The sequence below is a fragment of the Muscardinus avellanarius genome (assembly GCF_963383645.1).
Source record: "Muscardinus avellanarius genome assembly, chromosome: 4".
NCBI lineage: Eukaryota > Metazoa > Chordata > Mammalia > Rodentia > Gliridae > Muscardinus > Muscardinus avellanarius.
Window position 1 is genome coordinate 125,925,579 of NC_137789.1, and position 18,421 is coordinate 125,943,999.

Consider the following 18,421-nt stretch of genomic DNA (forward strand, 5'->3'; position numbering starts at 1 on the left):
ACCCTGTTTTCAAATAAAAATATAAAAATGGGTCTGGGAATATAGCCTGGAGGTAGAAGGGTTTCCAGGAACCCCAGAACCACCAAAAATAACAACAACAACAACAACAACAACAACAACAACAACAACAACAAAAAGAAAGTATAAACACTCTATCCTGTTTGGGGGTGGGGGGTAGACTTTAAGTTGAAAGAGCCTCACCATCCAGGGCTTCTTTTAACTCATCTTTCGTCCAGGCCACTTCCGTCATCAGCAAGCGGAGGTAGTACATGGCGTGCTGGTGAGGCTGCTCAGCCCGGAAATTGTTGAGAGACCGCATATACTGGGGAAGGAAGACATGAGTTCTTATTTTACTTATGGTTACTGTTTTTTTCTTTCCAGTACTGGGGATTGAACCCAGAGAGATTCTACCTCTGAGCTATATCCCCAGCCCTATTCTTTTATTCTTTATCTTGAAACAGGGTCTCACTGAGTTGCAGAGGGCCTAAGTAGCTGAGGCTGTCCGCAAACTGGGATCCTCCTGTCTCAGCCTCCCAAATGCTGGGATTACAAGTGTGCACCACCACACCTGGCTATGGTTACTTATTTAGTAAATCTTCTAAAAATAATTTCAGAAGATCAGCTATAACCAAACTTCATTTTGTATTAAATTATGCATTACTGAGATATAAGAATACTGACTTCATTTCCTTCCTGAAGTTCTGTATTTAAGAACAGGGCCGACTCCTCTCTGATCCCTAAATAACAGGACATGCATTTTCATTGTCCATGTGACATGAACTCTAAATACCTTCACTATGGGACAACCATCCCTCAGAATGTTATCCCCAATTTCCAAGGCCTATCTTTTGGGACCCTTGAATACTATATAGGACCATTCCAAAATCATAATAATATGGATAGGTATGTGTGTGTGTATGTGTATACATTTACATATATATGTATGTATATACATACATACACATAGTGGATCTTCAACTGAAAATGGATGGTATTTATATTGTTTACTTTTAACTATGAAAGAAGCTAGTTATCCCATACTTCCATCACTGGGTCAAACATGTAATTTTTTTCCCTTGGGAAGAGGGAAATACTAGGGATTTAAACCAGGGTTTGTCTACCTCTAAACTACAATCTTAGTCCTTTTTTAAAAAAAAAAAAATTAGTTAAGCCAGGCACGCTGGCACATCCTTGTAACACCAGCATTTGGGGGCTGAGACAGGAGGATCATGGTTCGCAGACAGCCTCAGCTACTTAGGCCATTTGTAACTCAGTGAGACCCCGCTTCAAAATAAAGAATAAAAATAGGGCTGGGGGTGTAGCTCGGAGATATAATGCCTGTGGGTTCCATCCCCAGTACCGTAAAATAAAAAGTCAATTAATTAATAAAGTTATTATTTATTGCAGTATTGAGGATTAAACCTGGGGCTACCTCTGAGCTACATCCCCAATCCTTTTTACCTTTTGTTTTATTTTATTTATTTTTGGTGGTGGTAGGGATGAAACCCAGGGGCATATACCACCAAGCTACACCCCCAGCCCGATTTTTCTTTCTCTCTCTTTTTTTTTTTGTGTGGGTCTGGGGATAAAACCCAGTGCCATTCAACCTCTGAGCTACATCCCTTGCCCTATTTTTTATTCTTTATTTTGAAACAGGGTCTCACTAAGTTGCAGAGAGCCTCACTAAGGAGCTGAGGCTGTCCATGAACCACGATCCTCTGGTCTCAGCCTCCCGAATGCTGGGATTACAAGCATACGATACCACACCCGGTTCCTTCCTTTCTTCCTCCCTCCCTCCCTCCCTCCCTCCCTCCCTTTCTTCCTTCCTTTCCTTTTTTTGTGGTACTGGGGATAGAACCCAGAGGCATTTTACCTCTGAGATAGACCCAGCCCTATTTTTTTAGCCTTTTTTTATTTTTGAAACAGGGTCTCATTGAGTTGCATAGAGTCTCACTAAGTAGCTGAGGCTGTCCGTGAACCTGATCCTCCTGTCTCAGCACCCTGAATACTGGGATTACAAGCGTGCGTCACCATGCCTGGCCCTTATTCTTTATTTTGAAACAGGGTCTCACTAAGTTGCAAAGGGCCCCACCAAGTAATTAAGGCTGGCCACAAACTGCAATCCTTCTGTCTCAGCACCTCAAATGCTGGGATTATAAGCGTGTACCGCCACGCCAGGCTTTTATTTTTTGTTTTGAAATGGGATCTAGCTAGGCTGCTGAGAATCTTTCTAGGTTGCTAAGGCTTGAACCTGTGAACTTTGAACCTGCGATTCCTTTGTCTCAGCCTCCCAAGTATTGGCATTACAGGTGTGCACCACCACACCCAGCATGCATGGTGAATTTAAGCAGAAGATACATCAAACCTAGTGTGCCCTATTATGACAGCGCTCTTGTGGTAGGACAGATCTCAGTCTGTTCAAGCATGTGCTTATCTGAAATAAAGTCCCTGGCTGCCAGTGGCTGCCTCTTTGGAAGTCAGCAAGCATTAGTTTTTGAAACCCAGAGAACATTTTTGACAAAAATAAGGTGAGATGAATGCAACAGGATAATAAATGCTTCCTTTGCTCGTCTCTCCTTTTATAAAAAAATCATAATATGGCAATATTACTTTATGAATAAGAAATGATAAACAAAAGCCAGAAAACTTACCGCCTCCTTGATAATTTCAAATCTTTTTTTATCAATCTCAAATGTGGCCATTTTTTCAGTAATCTTCTTTAGCAAAATTGGCTGCTTGTCATTGTAACCTTTCACTGAAAGCTACAGAAAAAGTTGAGGGTATTAAAAGTCTAAAAATTATCCAACAACTTCCAAATAAACATCTTAAGCTTGATTTTAAGTATTTAGAAAACTTCAAAGTAAGATATATAAAAATTAAACAAGAAGTTCCATGAATTTAACTTCTGATATAGTTTAATACTGAGAAAAATAAGATTAACCCACTTTAAGTAATAGCAAAAAGCATAATTTCACTTTTCCTAAACAAGTCTACAGTAGGTAAACTCACCTAATGCCAAACTAAGGCAATACACATTACATTCATGTTTTATATTAAATTTCATGTTTTTATTATATCAAACTTAGTTATAAAATGTATTAAAATTTTGTTTTACTTTTGGGAGGGAGGCTGGGGATAAAGCCCAGGACCTTGTGCATTCTAAGCACATACTCTACTACTAAATTATATCCCTAACCCCTAAGTTTTACCTTAAAAATAGTTTTTAAGGAGTGGCAGGCTTAAGGTTTTTATAGATAGAGAAGCTAAAAACCACCAGGGACTATTATCTTGCTAACTAACAACTGGAAAAATCTCAAACTGTATTGTATATAAATATAAAATCAGCCAGGCATGGTGGCGCATGCTTGTAATCCCAGCATTTGGGAGGCTGAGACAGGATGATCGCAGTTTGCGGACAGCCTCAGCTACTACTTAGTGAGGCCCTTTTGCAACTCAGCGAGACCCTGTTTCAAAATAAAGAATAAAAAATAGGGCTGGGGGTGTAGCTCGGAGGTAGAATGGCCCTGGGTTTCATCCCCACTACTGGAAAAAAAAAAAAAATCATCTTTGGAGAATCAAATAGCCCAAATATTGTATCTCAGCGCATTGTGCCATTTTCTGATAAAATGTTTCCCAGTAAGGACCTACAATTCTAACCACTTGCTTATTTGATGAGTTCTGCCAATGCCCTTCCAGCCAATGGCAAAACAAACATGGTGGGAGGATACACTACAGGTATCATGGGGATTTTGCCATACAACAATTCAATAGTTTCTGAAAACCTAACACTTTGAAAACTGGGGAGTCGGTCTCATTCTATGTACTGAGCGACATCCACAGCAGACACAATGCACTTGGACACTTGGGGAGACTCTGCTCTGCGAAGCCGACAGGCAAGAACCTCCGCACGAGGGAAGCTCACCGGCCACGGAAAGCATTCCACACACCGCAGAAACCAGGCTGACAACTAGCAGAAAGCCCAACTTACTACAAAGAGAACTTACTTGTTTTAATGGAAACATACTGATAAAGGTTAACAGCAAAAATTAAAAAAAAAAAAAAAGGAAAGAAATAAAATAGCTGGGCATGGTGGTGCATGTACTTGGGACGCAGAGACAGGAGAATTCCAAATTTGAGGTCAAACTCTTAGGGAGACCCTTAGCTAATCCCAAATACTGGGATTATGGGCATGTGCCACCATGCCTGGCTTAGAGCATATGCATTCTTATACTTCAAACAAAAACTACCCGAATATTTATGTGAAGGAAAAAAAGCCACTGCAAAATAAATAACATTTAAAAACATTAAAACCTTCTGTCCAAGACTCTTTAAAAAAAATTCATAAATGCTCTAATTTTAGTTTTTACTAAAACACGTTTTTTCAAGAAAAGTGAAAATGAATGTATACCAGAAAAGATATGTTAATTTGGAAGTGATACATAATCAAGGTTGGACACATATCAGAAACACTTTTTAGAATTTAGTTTTTTCTTGGGATGTATTTAATAATTATTATTTTAAAACATGTAAAATAGTTAATGATGCATGCAACAGAATGAACTTGTCTGGTGTATTTGAAGACAGAAACTTTCAACTACTATCTACAGAACTAAAAGAAGCTTAAGTAAAATTCAAGCACCACAATAGTAACTATAGGTATCTTCTGCTTATGGATGGCAACATACTCAAATACATGGAAAGAAAAACATGCTTCCAGGATTAGTATGTTAAACACCTCAAGCCAAGGAACATGCAAATAAACGTGGCACACACACATGTTCACAAGATGCACTAGGCTTTACTAAATCATTTATTAGTGGAACTAATACTAATTTGAAATCTTCAATCATTAAAAAGGTGCAAGGAAAAAAACCATCAACCTTCTTGTTTAAAAACGCAGAAGTTAATAGTTTTCCCAAGCTCAACATAACGCTTAGACCATGTGGTGCCTTTCCTTTGTTTTCCGTTTTACTTACAAGTATTGCATTCATTCCTGATGCAATGCCATAGCTCAGACCTGAGAGGCGTGCTGCATATGTATACTCTTTTAAATCATCCTTCAATAACCTGATAAACAGGTATGTCATGTTGCAATGGAGAGGATCAGCATAAATGTAGCGACTAACAGAAAGAAAAACAAAAGAAATGCTTTGATACCTCAAGCAGTGGCGTGATAATGAAGAAACATGACCGAAGAGTATGGATATGCAGCCTCATGACCTGATTTCTAGGGAAACTGCACAGGCTAACTTATGTCCTACAAAGAGAAGGCTTCATTCTCTTTTGCTGAAGACCAAGACTTCAGACACAGAACGGGTGAAATCTAGACCTAAATCGAGATCCAATTTGTTTGAGGAAAAAAATATGACAGTTTGATGAAAGATGTTAAAAAAAAAAAAAAGAAATCAAGGAAAATCTGTATATGAATGGATACAGCTGAGTATTCAAAATAAGAGCTTAACTTAAATAATGAGAAAATATGATTAGCCATAAGGATTTTATAAAAGGAAATTAAACTCATACCCTCAATCAAAAACGCTTCCATCAAATCAATATAAAACATGTTGATGAGTGGAAGGCTCTGCGATTGGGTACTTACATACATCCCATAGATGGTATTTTGGAGGTCATAGCTCAAGCCTGCGAGCTCTGCTGCATATGCATACTCGTTGAGTGAGTCTTTGAGGAGCTCAAGGTACAAATAGGCCATGTTACAGTGCAAGGGGTCCACATAAGCAAATGGGCTGGAAGAAAACGTCGACAGTAAAAGAGCTGATTTATTACTTCCCACTGTGACGGGCCTTTGAGACGGATCAAGAAATTGAGTATCAGTGGACATAATTTCCTGAGGATAAGATTGAATTCTTAGTCTGTTTCTTCTTATGAGGAGAGAAACATGTCTGCAAAAGAAGCCTCAAATATGCCACGCGTGTATCCTGGCGGCAGTGAAGAGGGAGAAAGGGCTGCTTACCCTGGGTGGTGTGGCAGAACTGACAAGTGAAACGCAAGGCAGGTGAAAGTGGGAGAGGGACAAGACCCTCGGTGCTTAGCTAAGAGGAGGGGCGTGGCTGACAGAGGTGATGCAACATTTGCATGTCCTCTTCCTCTCTCCATGCAAGTCACACCCCTGGTGGACAGGAACATGAAATGGAGAAATCTATGTGCTATCATTTTATGAACTTAAAACACAAATTTGAGAAAAACGGTGAAAACATTAGCTTACCCCTGGGTTTCCCCCAAACCAATAAAGCTAGAAGACTGTCAGTAAAATAACTGATAAGTTCTATCATGTAATGGCAGCCAGACTTAGGAAAAAGCATTAAAATAGAAAAATATTTAAGTGGAAAAGGATAACAAGAGAAGAAATAACTAGAGACTGAAAGCACTAAATAGAAGTAACCTTTACTTCACAGATAAAACACAATTTTTCTCAGGTCACCTGGGTTGGCAGCAAGCAGAGCCAGGATTCAAATGCAAGTCACACGACCTACTCACCTGAGTATATGGCACTGCTCACTTTTTATCAGAAGGAAGTAAAAGGTTCATTTGTTCAACAGATTTGTATTATAGGCTCACTGCCGTGCCATTCAAATCTGAGACATGGGGTGGTGACAGTGCTATGGATAAATTTTACACTGAGTAAGGGGAATAACAGGGAATGATGAGCTGGTAGCCGTAGAAAGGGAAGACTGCTAGATTACAGAGATGGGTAATCAGGCCACTCTGATAATGTGACACCTGGGCCTTCACCTGAAGGAAGCAAGGGAGTAAGCCCTGGGACACTGGAGGGGGAGAGGAGAAGGTTCCAGGCTGAAGAACAGCCTGTGCCACAGACCAGAGACAGGCACCTGCTTGGCCTTTTTGGAAGAAAATTAGGTTTCACTCTATCTGTAGTAAATATAAATAAATAAATGAATAAGTAAATATACAGTAAATATAAATAAATAAAATATGATCTACTGATAGTAAAGTCACCAATTTTATCAAAGCTGATAACAAAGCAAATAGAGGTAAAATATTTAGCCTCTAAGAGAATTAAAATCAAAGAGAATATTCTATAGCTATACAGACATTCTCCACCTGGAAAATCTAAATGAATACTCTGCCACTAAATTCTTTTAAAGCATTATACATGACGATCAATGGCCTTTCTCAGGAACAGCAATCTGGAAACTAAAGACATCATTCAGAGAAAAAAATCATCAGAACAAAAGAGAGGCTACGAGAGCTCAGCCAGACGGGCAGCTGCTTCTCTTTTAGGTAGAGCTCAAAGCCGTATGACCCAAGTTCAGAATATAATTTCAACAGGTGTCCTAAAGTACTTACCTACAGTAGCTGTGCTACTTACTGCACTAGAGTAGACCCTATTCAAATGTCAGCATGATCCTACTGCAGTATTTACATTCCAGTTCATTTGCTAATTTAAAAAATATACTCTTGTAATAAATACTATATGGTTTAATATGGACCACTGGGTTTTAAAAACGGTAAGTACAGGAGGACTAGGTGTGGTGCCGCATGCCTATAATTCTAGCACTTGTGAGACCTGGATAGGAGGACAGCAGGTTCAAGGACAACCTCAGCAACCTACCAAGACCCTATTTCCAAAATAATAATAATAAAAAAATAAAATAAACAGGGCTAGGGATGTAGCTCGGAGGTAGAATGCTCCTGAGTGTAATTGCCAGTACTACACAAAACTCCAAGTACACACAATATAATCCTATTTCTTAAAATATAAAAACGAGTGCTGGGCGTGGTGGCACATGCTTGTAATCCCTGAGCTTGGGAGGTGGAGATAGGAGGATCACTCAGGTTTGAAGCCAGTAGCACTGGCTTAAGAGACCCTGTTTCCAAATTTTAAAAAAAGTATAAAATAGGTCTGGGAGTGTAGCCCGGAGGTAGAAGGGCTTCCAGGAACCCCAGTACCACCCAAAAAATAAATAAATAAATAAATAAAATTGTGTAATAGACTTAGTCATATAAATAAATAGATGAAGATGTGTTAAGAAACCATTACAACAGTAGTATTACTCATAAATTTTAATAAATATCTTTTTCTACTCTATTAAATAATTTACAGTACCCAATCCAGAAATAGAGAAAGCCCCAGACAATTAAAAAACTAGGAAGAGCTGGGCATGGTAGCTCATACTTGTAATCCCAGTACTTGGGAGGCTGAGACAGGAAGACTGCAGGTTCGGTTGATCAGCCTCAACTACTTAAGTGAGACCCTCTGCAACTGTTTCAAAATAAAGAATAAAAAAAATAGAGCTGCCAGGCATGGTGGTGCACGTTTGTAATTCCCGTGCTTGGGAGGTGGAAACAGGAGGATCGCGCAGGTTCGAAGCCAGCCGCGTGTGCTGGCTTAAGAGACCCTGTTTCCAAATAAAAAAAAGTATAAAAATAGGTCTGGGAGTGTAGCCCGGAGGTAGAAGGGTTTCCAGGAACCCCAGTACCACCAAAAAAAAAAAAAAAAAATAGAGCTGGGGATGGCGCTCAGAGGTTGAATGCCCCTGGGTTCAATAGCCAGTACCACAAAATAAATAAATAAATAAAATAAAGGACTGGGAAGAACTTAAAAATATAACTACTACCTCTTCTGAGCCAGTTCCAGAAATGGAAAAACAAAACAATAAAAACAACCCAAACTTTGTATATTTCTTCAGTGAACCTTCTGGATCAGTCTATAGCCTCTCCAGATCCCCAAATCCTGAGGGCCTGCCTGAGAGTAGCTAACAAATCATTTCAGTTAAAGGGAACACTCATTAATGGAAAGCAAGAATAATTAATCATCTTGGTTCTTACAGTACTGTGTTTTGGTACTGAGGACTGAACTTAAGGGCAATCTACTTCCAAATTACACCCTCAGTCCCTTTTTATTTATTGTTTTGAAACAGTTTCTTGCTAGATTGCTAAGTCTCACTACAAGTTGAGGCTGGCTTTGAACCTGTGATCCTTCTATTCTGGAACTATGATCCTCCTGTTCTAGCCTCCCAAGTGCTGTGATACAGGTATGCACCACCACGCCCAACCTCACAGTATTTTTTTCTTCCTTCTCCTCCTCCTCTTCCTCCTCCTCCTCCTCCTCCTCCTCCTCCTCCTCCTCCTCCTCTTCTTCTTCTTCTTCTTCTTCTTTTTTTTTTTTTTTTTTTTGCGATACTGGAGATTGGACAGCATTCTACCTCCAAGCTACACCCCTAGCCCTATTTATTTTTTTGAAACAGGGCTTCACTAAGCTGCGGAGGGCCTAAGTAGCTGAGGCTGGCTTTGAACCTGCAATCCTCCTGGCTCAGCCTCCTAAGTACTGGAATTACAGGTGTGCCCACCATGTTTCACAGTACTTCTTAATAGCAGCAGCTTTTCTTTATGTGAAATAACTCTATTCTTTTTATTTTTAGGCATAGATGCTGAAGAAGGACAAAAAACTTAATAGAAATGTAATGGTGATTTTTATAAGCTTTAAAGCTAGATTCATCTTACATACCTGAAAAATTCAAAGTTGAGACAAGCTTTCGGCAAGAAAAACTTATCATCTTGTTTGAACCACAGTTTGCTCATAGCGGTATCCTGTGATGGAGAAATAATTTGATTAGGGCACATTCAGCAACAATGTTCAATGACAGCACTAAGGAGGAAGAGAGGGAAGAGCTGAGGGCCCTGTCGTGGAGGCTGCCGTCCATGGCTCTGAAGCTCACTGAGAAGGCCAGAAAGAAGGAAGCTGGCGAGAGAGACCATGGACTCCTGGAGCAGATGTCTTCTGGAAGACAGGCTGGAAAAACTACCCAGTGTCCTGTGCTCATCTTTCTGGACACTGGGAGGCAGACAGAGGCAGGACTCTCTGGGGCAGGCGCGACAGCCAGCCTCCAAGGTGGTCACAACAATCCCTGCCTGCTGGCATTCACTCCCTTGGGTGGCCTCCCTCCCTGGAGCACAGCTGGTCTGCACCCTAACCGTATGACGGCAGGGATAGTATGACACCTGTGTGATTAAATTATAAGATTTCCATACTGATCACTTGCTTTCCCTTCTGGAGCAATCGCTTTGGGGGAAGACAGCTGCCATGCCAGAGAACTCTATGGAGAGGTCCGTGTGGGGAAGAACTGAGGCCTGCCAACCACCACAAAACTGAACTTGGAGAAGAAGCCTTCACATCTAGCTGAGCCTTCCAGTTGACCAAGGCTGGGGCCACCAGGTGGTGACCAGCTTTTCCAGTCTGTCTTCCAGAAGACATTTCCTTCATTAGAGAAAGAAAGCCAGACCCTCCCAACAAGTGTGACACTTCTGGATTTCTGGACCCTCAGAAACTACATGCAAAATAAATGCTTATGTTTTTAAGTTCCTATACTTGGGAATAATTTGTTATGTAGCAATGGAAAACAAACACAGCTAAGGATGAACAAATGAGCCTTATCTTGATTCTTACTTCAGTCATACTAAGAACAGCCTTAGAGGTTCACTTGTAACCTTACTGAGAGATATAAAAGGCTTAATGTTCTCCTGAAACTTAGTAAACCTCAGTTTACTCTGAGAAGATCTATTTAAAATAGACAACCAAGAGCTGGGGTATAGTGCAGTGTATGCTTAGTGTGTATAATGCCCTGGGTTTAATTTCTTGCACTAAAACAAAACAGCAACAACAATAACAAAAAGACAACCAACAACAACAAAAATAGGGGAGATAAACAAGTTTTCTCTTTGCATAATCTAATATACAACTCATTCAGATGAGTTAAACAGCTGGCTGTGGAATTCAATACCTATAATCTCAGCATCCCAGGAGCCACAGAGAGATTACAAATTTAAGGTTAGCCTGGGCAACTTAGACCATGGCTTGAAATAAAATATAAAAAGGGGATGCCGGGCGTGGTGGCACACGCTTGTAATCCCCACGCTTGGGAGGCGGAGACAGGAGGATCATGCAGGTTCAAAGCCAGCTTCAGAGGCTTAAGAGACCCTATTTCCAAATAAAAAATTATAAAATAGGTCTGGGAGTGTAGCTTGGAGGTAGAAGGGTTTCCAGGAACCCCAGTATCACCAATAATAATAATAATAATAATAATAATAATAATAATAATAATAATAATAATATAAAAAAATAGGGTTGAGGCTATGGCTTAGTAATAGAATGCTTGCCGAGTATGTGCAAGACCCTGAGTTCAATCTCTAGTACTAAACAAGAAGATGAGCGAGCTACTTTTTCCCCCCATGTTTGCGTGTGTGTGTGTGTGTGTGTGTGTGTGTGTGTGTGTGAGAGAGAGAGAGAGAGAGAGAGAGAGAGAGAGAGAGAGAGAGAGACAGACAGACAGACAGACAGGCAGGCAGGCAGGCAGGCAGGCAGGCAGAGACTGGGGGGGGGGGGGGTAGATATACTGGAGACTGAACCCAGAGGTGCTCTGAGCTATAAATCCCTAACCCTTTTTATTTGAGACAGGGCCTCACAAAATTGATGAGGCTTGCCCTGAACTTGCGATCCTTCTGCTTCAGCCTTCCAAGTCACTGGGATTATAGGTGTGTATACCCAGCTTTGCTTTTCTCCTTCCTTCCTTCCTTCCTTCCTTCCTTCCTTCCTTCCTTCCTTCCTTCCTTTCTTTTGCGGGTCTGAGGGTGGAACCCAGGGGCATTTGACCTCCAAGCTATACCTCCTGCCCTATTTTTTATTCTTTATTTTGAAACCGGGTCTCACTGAGTTGCAGAGGGCCTCACTAGGTAGCTGGGGCTGTCCGCGAACTGCGATCCTCTGGTCTCATCCTTCAGAATGCTGGGATTACAAGCGTACGCCACCACGCCCAGCCCAGTTTTTCTTTTTTAAAAAAGAAAAACAGCGCCGGGCATGGTGGTGCGCGCTTGTAATCCCCGCGCTTGGGAGGCAGAGACAGGAGGATCGTGCAGGTTCGAAACCAGCCATGCGCGCTGGCTTAGGAGACCCTGTTTCCAAATAAAAAATGTAAAAATAGGTCTGGAAGTGTAGCCCAGAGGTAGAAGGGCTTCCAGAAACCCCAGTACCACCAAAAAAAAAAAAAAAGAAAGAAAGAAAGAAAAGAAAAACAGCTGTGTCATTAATAATCTAGTTACTTGGGATCAATTATATTTCCTAAACAATGATTCTTGTCTCAGTTACTTAACCTGAATGTTAGGTAATAGTCATCAGTTTTTTATTTTAACTTCAGAAAAGAGAATATGCAGCTGGGCATAGTGGTGCACGCTTGTAATACCAGTACTGGGAGGCTGAGACAGGAGGATTGTGGTTCACAACCAGCCTCAGTTACTCAGTGAGATCATCCACGCCTTAGTGAGACCCTGTTTCGTCAGGCATGGTGGTGCACGTTTGTAATCCCAGTGTTTGGGAGGTTGAGACAGGGGGATTGCACAGGTTTGATGCCAGCCTCAGCTACTTAGTGAGGCTCTCAGCAACTTAGTGAGATCCTGTTTCCAAATAAATTATAAAATAGGGCTGGGGGTGTAGCCCAGAAGTAGAATGCCTCTGTTGGAGCCTGCTGTGAGGCAAGGCGGGTGCTGGGGCCTCCGGGGCCAGGATTGGAGCCTGTTGAGGGGTTAGGCCTGTGCTGGGGCCAGCAAAGCTGGCATAGGAGCCTGCCGCAAGGCAAAGCTGGTGCTGGGGCCTCTTAGGCCAGGATAAGAGCCTGCCGAGGGGTTAGGCCGGTGCCGGGGCCAATGGCTGGCATCGGAGCCCGCCGTGAGGCAAGGCTGCTACTGGGGCCTCCGAGGCCGGGATCGGAGCATGCCAAGGGGTTAGGCCGATGCCGGGGCTAGTGGCTAGCATTGGAGCCTGCCGTGAGGCAGGGCCGGTGCTGGGGCCTCTGAGGCCGGGATAAGAGCCTGCCGAGGGGTTAGGCCGGTGCTGGGGCCAATGGCTGGCATTGGAGCCTTCCGTGAGGCAAGGCCGCTACTGAGGCCTCCGAGGCCGGGATCGGAGCCTGCCAAGGGGTTAGACTGGTGCTGGGGCCAGCGAGGACGGCATCGGAGCCTGCTGTGAGGCAAGGCCGGTGCTGGGACCTCCGAGGCCGGGATCGGAGCCTGCCGAGGGATTAGGCCGGTGCCAGGACCAGCATGGCCGGGATCGGAGCTCACCGTGAGGCAACGCCAGTGCTGGGGCCTCCGAGGCCGGGATCGGAGCCTGCCGAGAGGTTAGGCCGGTGCTGGGGCCAGCGAGGCCAGCATCGGAGCCTGCTGTGTGGCAAGGCTGGTGCTGGGGCCTCCGAGGCCAGGATAAGAGCCTGCCGAGGGGTTAGGTCGGTGCCGGGGCCAATGGCCAGCATCGGAGCCTGCCGTGAGGCAAAGTCACTACTGGGGCCTCTGAGGCTGGGATCGGAGCCTGCCAAAGGGTTAGGCTGATGCCGGGGCCAGCGGCCAGCATCGAAGCCTGCCTTGAGGCAAGGCCAGTGCTGGGGCCTCTGAGGCCGGGATAAGAGCCTGCCGAGGGGTTAGGCCGGTGCCAGGGCCAATGACCGGCATTGGAGCCTGCCGTGAGGCAAGGCTGGTGCTGGGGACTCTGAGGCCGGGATCGGAGCCTGCCAAGGGGTTAGGCTGGTACCGAGACCAGCAGCCGGCATCGGAGCCTTCCGTGAGGCAAGGTCACTACTGAGGCCTCCGAGGCCGGGATCGGAGCCTGCCGAGGGGTTAGACTGGGGCTGGGGCCAGTAAGGCTGTCATTGGAGACTGCCGTGAGGCAAGGCCAGTGCTGGGGCCTCCGAGGCTGGGATCAGAGCCTGCTGAGGGGTTAGGCCGGTGCCAGGGCCAGCAAGGCCGGGATCGGAGCTCACTGTGAGGCAAGGCCGGTGCTGGGGCCTCCGAGGCTGGGATCGGAGCCTGCCGAGGGGTTAAGCCGGTGCCGGGGCCAATGGCTGGCATAGGAGCCTGCCGTGAGGCAAGGCCGCTACTGGGGCCTCCGAGGCCGGGATCGGAGCCAGCTGAGGGGTTAGGCTGGTGTCAGGGCCAGCGAGACCAGAATCGGGGCCTCCCATGAGGCAAGGCCGCTGCTTGAGCCAGCAAGGTCTGGATCAGTCCACCGGGTAGCCAGGCCACTACTGGGGCCGTCAAGAGTGGGATTGATACTTGCAATGCGGCATGCACAGAGAAATATCGCAGAAAATAAAAATCAGATGCTTCCCCTAATCAGCAAAAACTAGGAGGAAAGGGGCAACAGGAAGAGGTTGAGCTATAGAAAGGGCCCTATAGTGAAGCAACTAAGGTGACCAATCAGAGGGTATGGAATAGGGGAGGATGGAGCCTCTTTAAAACGCAGGAGGTACATAAACAAATGTATCCAAGTTAATCACCAAACAAGCATGGGATCGAGGGAGGGGGAGGGAATGGGATGGGGGCTGGATGGGGGCTAACTGGATGATGTGTGCTTGTATATCCTCTCAAGTCTTATATTCCAATGTGATATATGATTACAATGCACCAATTAAAAAAAAAGCCTTGAAATATCAAAAAAAAAAAAAAGTAGAATGCCTCTGGGTTCCATCCCCTGTACTGCAAAAAAAAAAAAAAAAAAAAAGAGGGGGGGAGAGAGAGAGAAAGGGGGAAGAGAGAGAGAGAGAGAGAGAGAGAGAGAGAGAGAGAAGAGAAGAGAAGAGAAGAGAAGAGGAGAAGAGAGGAGAGAGAGAAGAGAGAAGAGAGAGAGAGAAAAGAGACCCAGTTTCAAAATAAAGAATAAAAAATGGGGCTGGAGTATAGGAACCCATGGACTTTTCTACCTCTGGACTATACTCCCAGACCTACTTTATACTTTATTTGGAAACAGGGTCTATAAAGTTGCTGAGAGCCTCACTAAGTAGCTGAGGCTGGCTTTGAACCTGTGCAATCCTCCTAAACTCTGGTATTACAAGCATGCACCACCATTCCTGGCTTGAAATCCACTTCTTAATCACCTTTTTCACTAACTTATAACTCCATTAACTTCACATAGCCACTGTGTCAAAATAAGAATTATTTTTGTGGGCAAAAAGTCAATAGCCCTTGGACAGGCTCTCTTCCACGTTTCAGAGATTCTTTCTTATCTCTATCTTTCATGATGCAGCATAAGCCTACTTTCTTATTGGGTCTTCAGTCAGTATGGAAAAGAGGTCAGTACCTTTTGACAGACTGTAGTTATAGCCCAGACATTTTTTTTCCTCTTGAAAACAAAGTAATTCTCTAGATTCTATTTGTTTAGTAGTTTTACTTGCTTGAATTTTTTTGTTTGTTTTTTGTGATACTGAGGATGGAACCCAGAGGCATTCTATCTCCAAGCTACACCCCAGCCCTATTTTTTATTCTTTATTTTGAAATAGGGTCTTACTGAGTTGCAAAGGGCCTCAGAAATAGCTGAGGCTGTCCGCAAACTGTGATCCTCCTGTCTCAGCCTCCCAAATGATGGGATTATAAGTGTGTGCAACCATGCCTGGCTTGCTTTAATATTTTTAACCTTTTAATCTTGTATTCTTTCTGTAACATTTCCTAAGCATACCCCAAAGCAACAAATATCAAATATAAGAAATCATCCCTCTACTCTCCAATGTAACAGGTCTGTGCCCCAAATTTAAAACCACTGATTCTGCTGGGCATGGGTGGTTCAAGCCTATGGTCCCAGCAACTCAAAAGGCTGAGGCAAAAGGATCAGTTTAGGAGTTGGAGGACAGCCAGGGCAAGACAGTGAGACCCCATTTCAATCAGTCAATCAAAAACATCACTGACTCTAACTGATTCTTACCTTAATAAGAGCAGGATATGGTGTTGCTTCTTTTTCTAATGATACGATCTCAAAATTTGTAGGAATAAATTCGTTCTTTGTTGGGAGTTTAAATTTCCCATTCAGATCAGCGTTTTGCCATTTCTGGATGAATAAAACACATGCACACAACACAAAAGCAGTTAAGAGTCTGACTTGGGAGCTTAAAACAGTGTCTTTGCTCAAAGTCCAAGCAAGTACTAAAGGGCAAATGCTCCACAGCATTCTTTTCTATCACATATGAAGGGGCCACGGCAAGGGTCTGTTGGTGAATTTTCATGAAACTGGAATTGGTCTTTCTGGTACAAATGAAGATTTTGTACTCATTTTTCTTTTCTTTCCACATCCTCAAAATGACCAGCTGAGGTTATGGGACCATCTGAGACTGTGGAACACAGAGAAGCTGACTGGTCCATAAGAAGATCATGCTTACACTAGCAACTTATCTAACAGAGAATAATCTGTACAGAGGGTATGTTCCCATATCTGCTAGACAAAAGGTCCCTCATCCTCTTGGCTATGTTAAGCTACTTCCATGGATGGCCTGAGTATCAGGCTAATGAGGACTTCTTTCACTTTAGTACTTATTCTTAAGACCTGGCCCATATCTTACCCAGACGACTATGTAAGTTTTCAAATGAACCCACAAATCAAGACAAGGTTAAGGACAAAGTTGTAAGTCTGGACTGACACAAACTGCAGGTTGGATCTCTTTCTAGGGCCGTTCCAAAAGCTAAGCGGGATAGACCAGAGGATTGATTGTCGAACTCTTACAAGACTTTTTATTATTTTTATTTTTTAAAAGGTAACCAATTGCCAAAACTTCTGGATTCTGCAATTTGGTCTGTAGGTGGCATGGTACAGCCCTGCAGATTTTGCAGTTTGATTTTGATCCTTGTGCTTCTGTCTTGGGCACAGGAATGGTGGGGTTGTTGGCTTTATTATTTGAGTTGCATTTTAAGTTTAGGGTGGCTGGCTAGTAAGTACTAAGGAAATACTTAGTAAGTAATTTCACTGATGAACTCCCCGACCCATATCTTAAAAAATTCCCATTCAGGACAAGTTTGTTGTAATAATAATTTGATAAGTAGAAAAGTTCTTGTTTTTTTAAAGTATTATTTCAGACCCAGCACTAATTCATAACAATCTGTTTTCCTTGGTTCAGAAAGATGGATTTGATCATACCTGCAGAGCTTCAGTGATCTCTTTCTGTACTGTATGTCAGAGATCCCTGAGGTACCAGCGATACATTTTTCCCTTAAATTACATTTTAAAAATTGTCATTATATAGATACATTTAAAAAATACCCACTATTTGAGTTTAACCAGAGCCTACTCACAGTAAGGCCTTCTTGTACTTCCAAAGAGCAACGACATGATATAAGGCATACTTAAAGTAGACAATGTGAACCCCAGAGACTGTTCCCAGCATGACTGTGAGCTCTCTGGAGCCCCTATGTCCACCTGTCTTACATGCGCCTTACTTCCTCTTCTTCTTTTCTTGGTGCCTTTGCTTCTCTGCACACCCTGTACTTCAACGCTCTTTGAGTGCATGAGGCCGAGAGCCTGCTTTACAGGCCAGGCCTGGTGGTTTGGAAGACACATGCAAAGGTGGTCAGAGGGCCGTTTCTTTGTGCAAAGACCTGAACCTCAGCTCTCTGGTTCCTTGCTCTCCTCTCAGGATGGTGCAGACAATACTGAGCCATCACTGTCTACACTCTTGGCCCTGAGGTGGTGGATGGAGGGAGCTCAGTATCTTGTGGCTCCTCACAGGTGAGCTCACCCTACCTTAATGACTTCATCTGGTATAGCTTCTTGCTTGTACTGGGTTCCATACCACTCTTCTGTGCGATCCGTTTTTCCTTCGAAAGATTTGGAAACTATTGCAACTCTATAAACAGATGGGAAAAAATCCTATAAATTCATTTTGTACATATATATTTATAAAACTGGATTCAGGAAAATATAAATAATATCCAAGAATCTGCTGAGTCTCTTAACATCCAGTAAATCTTCTAAGGTTTACACTAAATAGCCAGTTACATGTAGTTTTTTATTATAGTCCCTGTTATTCTTTGTTTATAACCCATCATTTTTAGCATGAAAAAGTACTTACAAGAGAAATTCATCTAGGTATGATATTGGCTAATTTAAAAAGAAGGGTAAACAATGCATGGTGGCACATGTCTGATATCCAAGTACTTGGGAGGCTGAGACAGGAGGATCACAAGTTCCAGGCCAGCTTCAGCAACTTAGTGAGATCCTCGGCAACTTAGTAAGACTCTCTTTCAAAATAAAAAAATAAATATGGGCTAAAGTTGTAGCTCGGAGGGAGGATGCTCCTTGGTTCCATCCCCAGCACCATCCTAAATAAACCAACAAATAAATAATAAAACAAAAATAAAAAGAAGGATGGGGTTGGGGATGGAACAAGGTCATTGAGAAATGGTCCTTACAAATAATACTCCTTTCCCAGGAAATGATCAGGCTCAAGATTACAGAAATGGTTGGCTCATCCAGATCAAAAAACCCACAAACACATCAAAGGAACCTTTATTATTACTTGCTAAGTTTGTGCTTTTTTTTTTCTGCCAGAGACTAGCATCACATATAGGTACCACATGTATAGTGGCCTTTCTGATGCAGAGAAGGGAATAAGACCAAGAAACGCCTGTCGTCTGGTTT

General features: G+C 43.1%; 1 protein-coding gene across 4 annotated transcripts in view; it reads right to left on the reverse strand.

Annotated features, from left to right (window-relative positions):
• The window catches only part of IDE (insulin degrading enzyme), a gene marked incomplete at both ends in the record, with an annotated part of 112,031 nt that overhangs the window by 18,343 nt on the left and 75,267 nt on the right, over positions 1-18,421 (reverse strand). For 3 of the 4 annotated variants that reach the window (XM_080694277.1, XM_080694275.1, XM_080694278.1), the window contains 6 exons: positions 202-322; positions 2,652-2,762; positions 5,600-5,744; positions 9,488-9,570; positions 15,719-15,841; positions 17,525-17,627. In XM_080694277.1, coding sequence (XP_080550403.1) covers positions 202-322; positions 2,652-2,762; positions 5,600-5,744; positions 9,488-9,570; positions 15,719-15,841; positions 17,525-17,627 — 686 coding nt within the window. Of the gene's footprint in view, positions 1-201; positions 323-2,651; positions 2,763-4,976; positions 5,122-5,599; positions 5,745-9,487; positions 9,571-15,718; positions 15,842-17,524; positions 17,628-18,421 lie in introns of all 4 variants that reach the window. The other variant, XM_080694276.1, reaches the window with a different exon arrangement.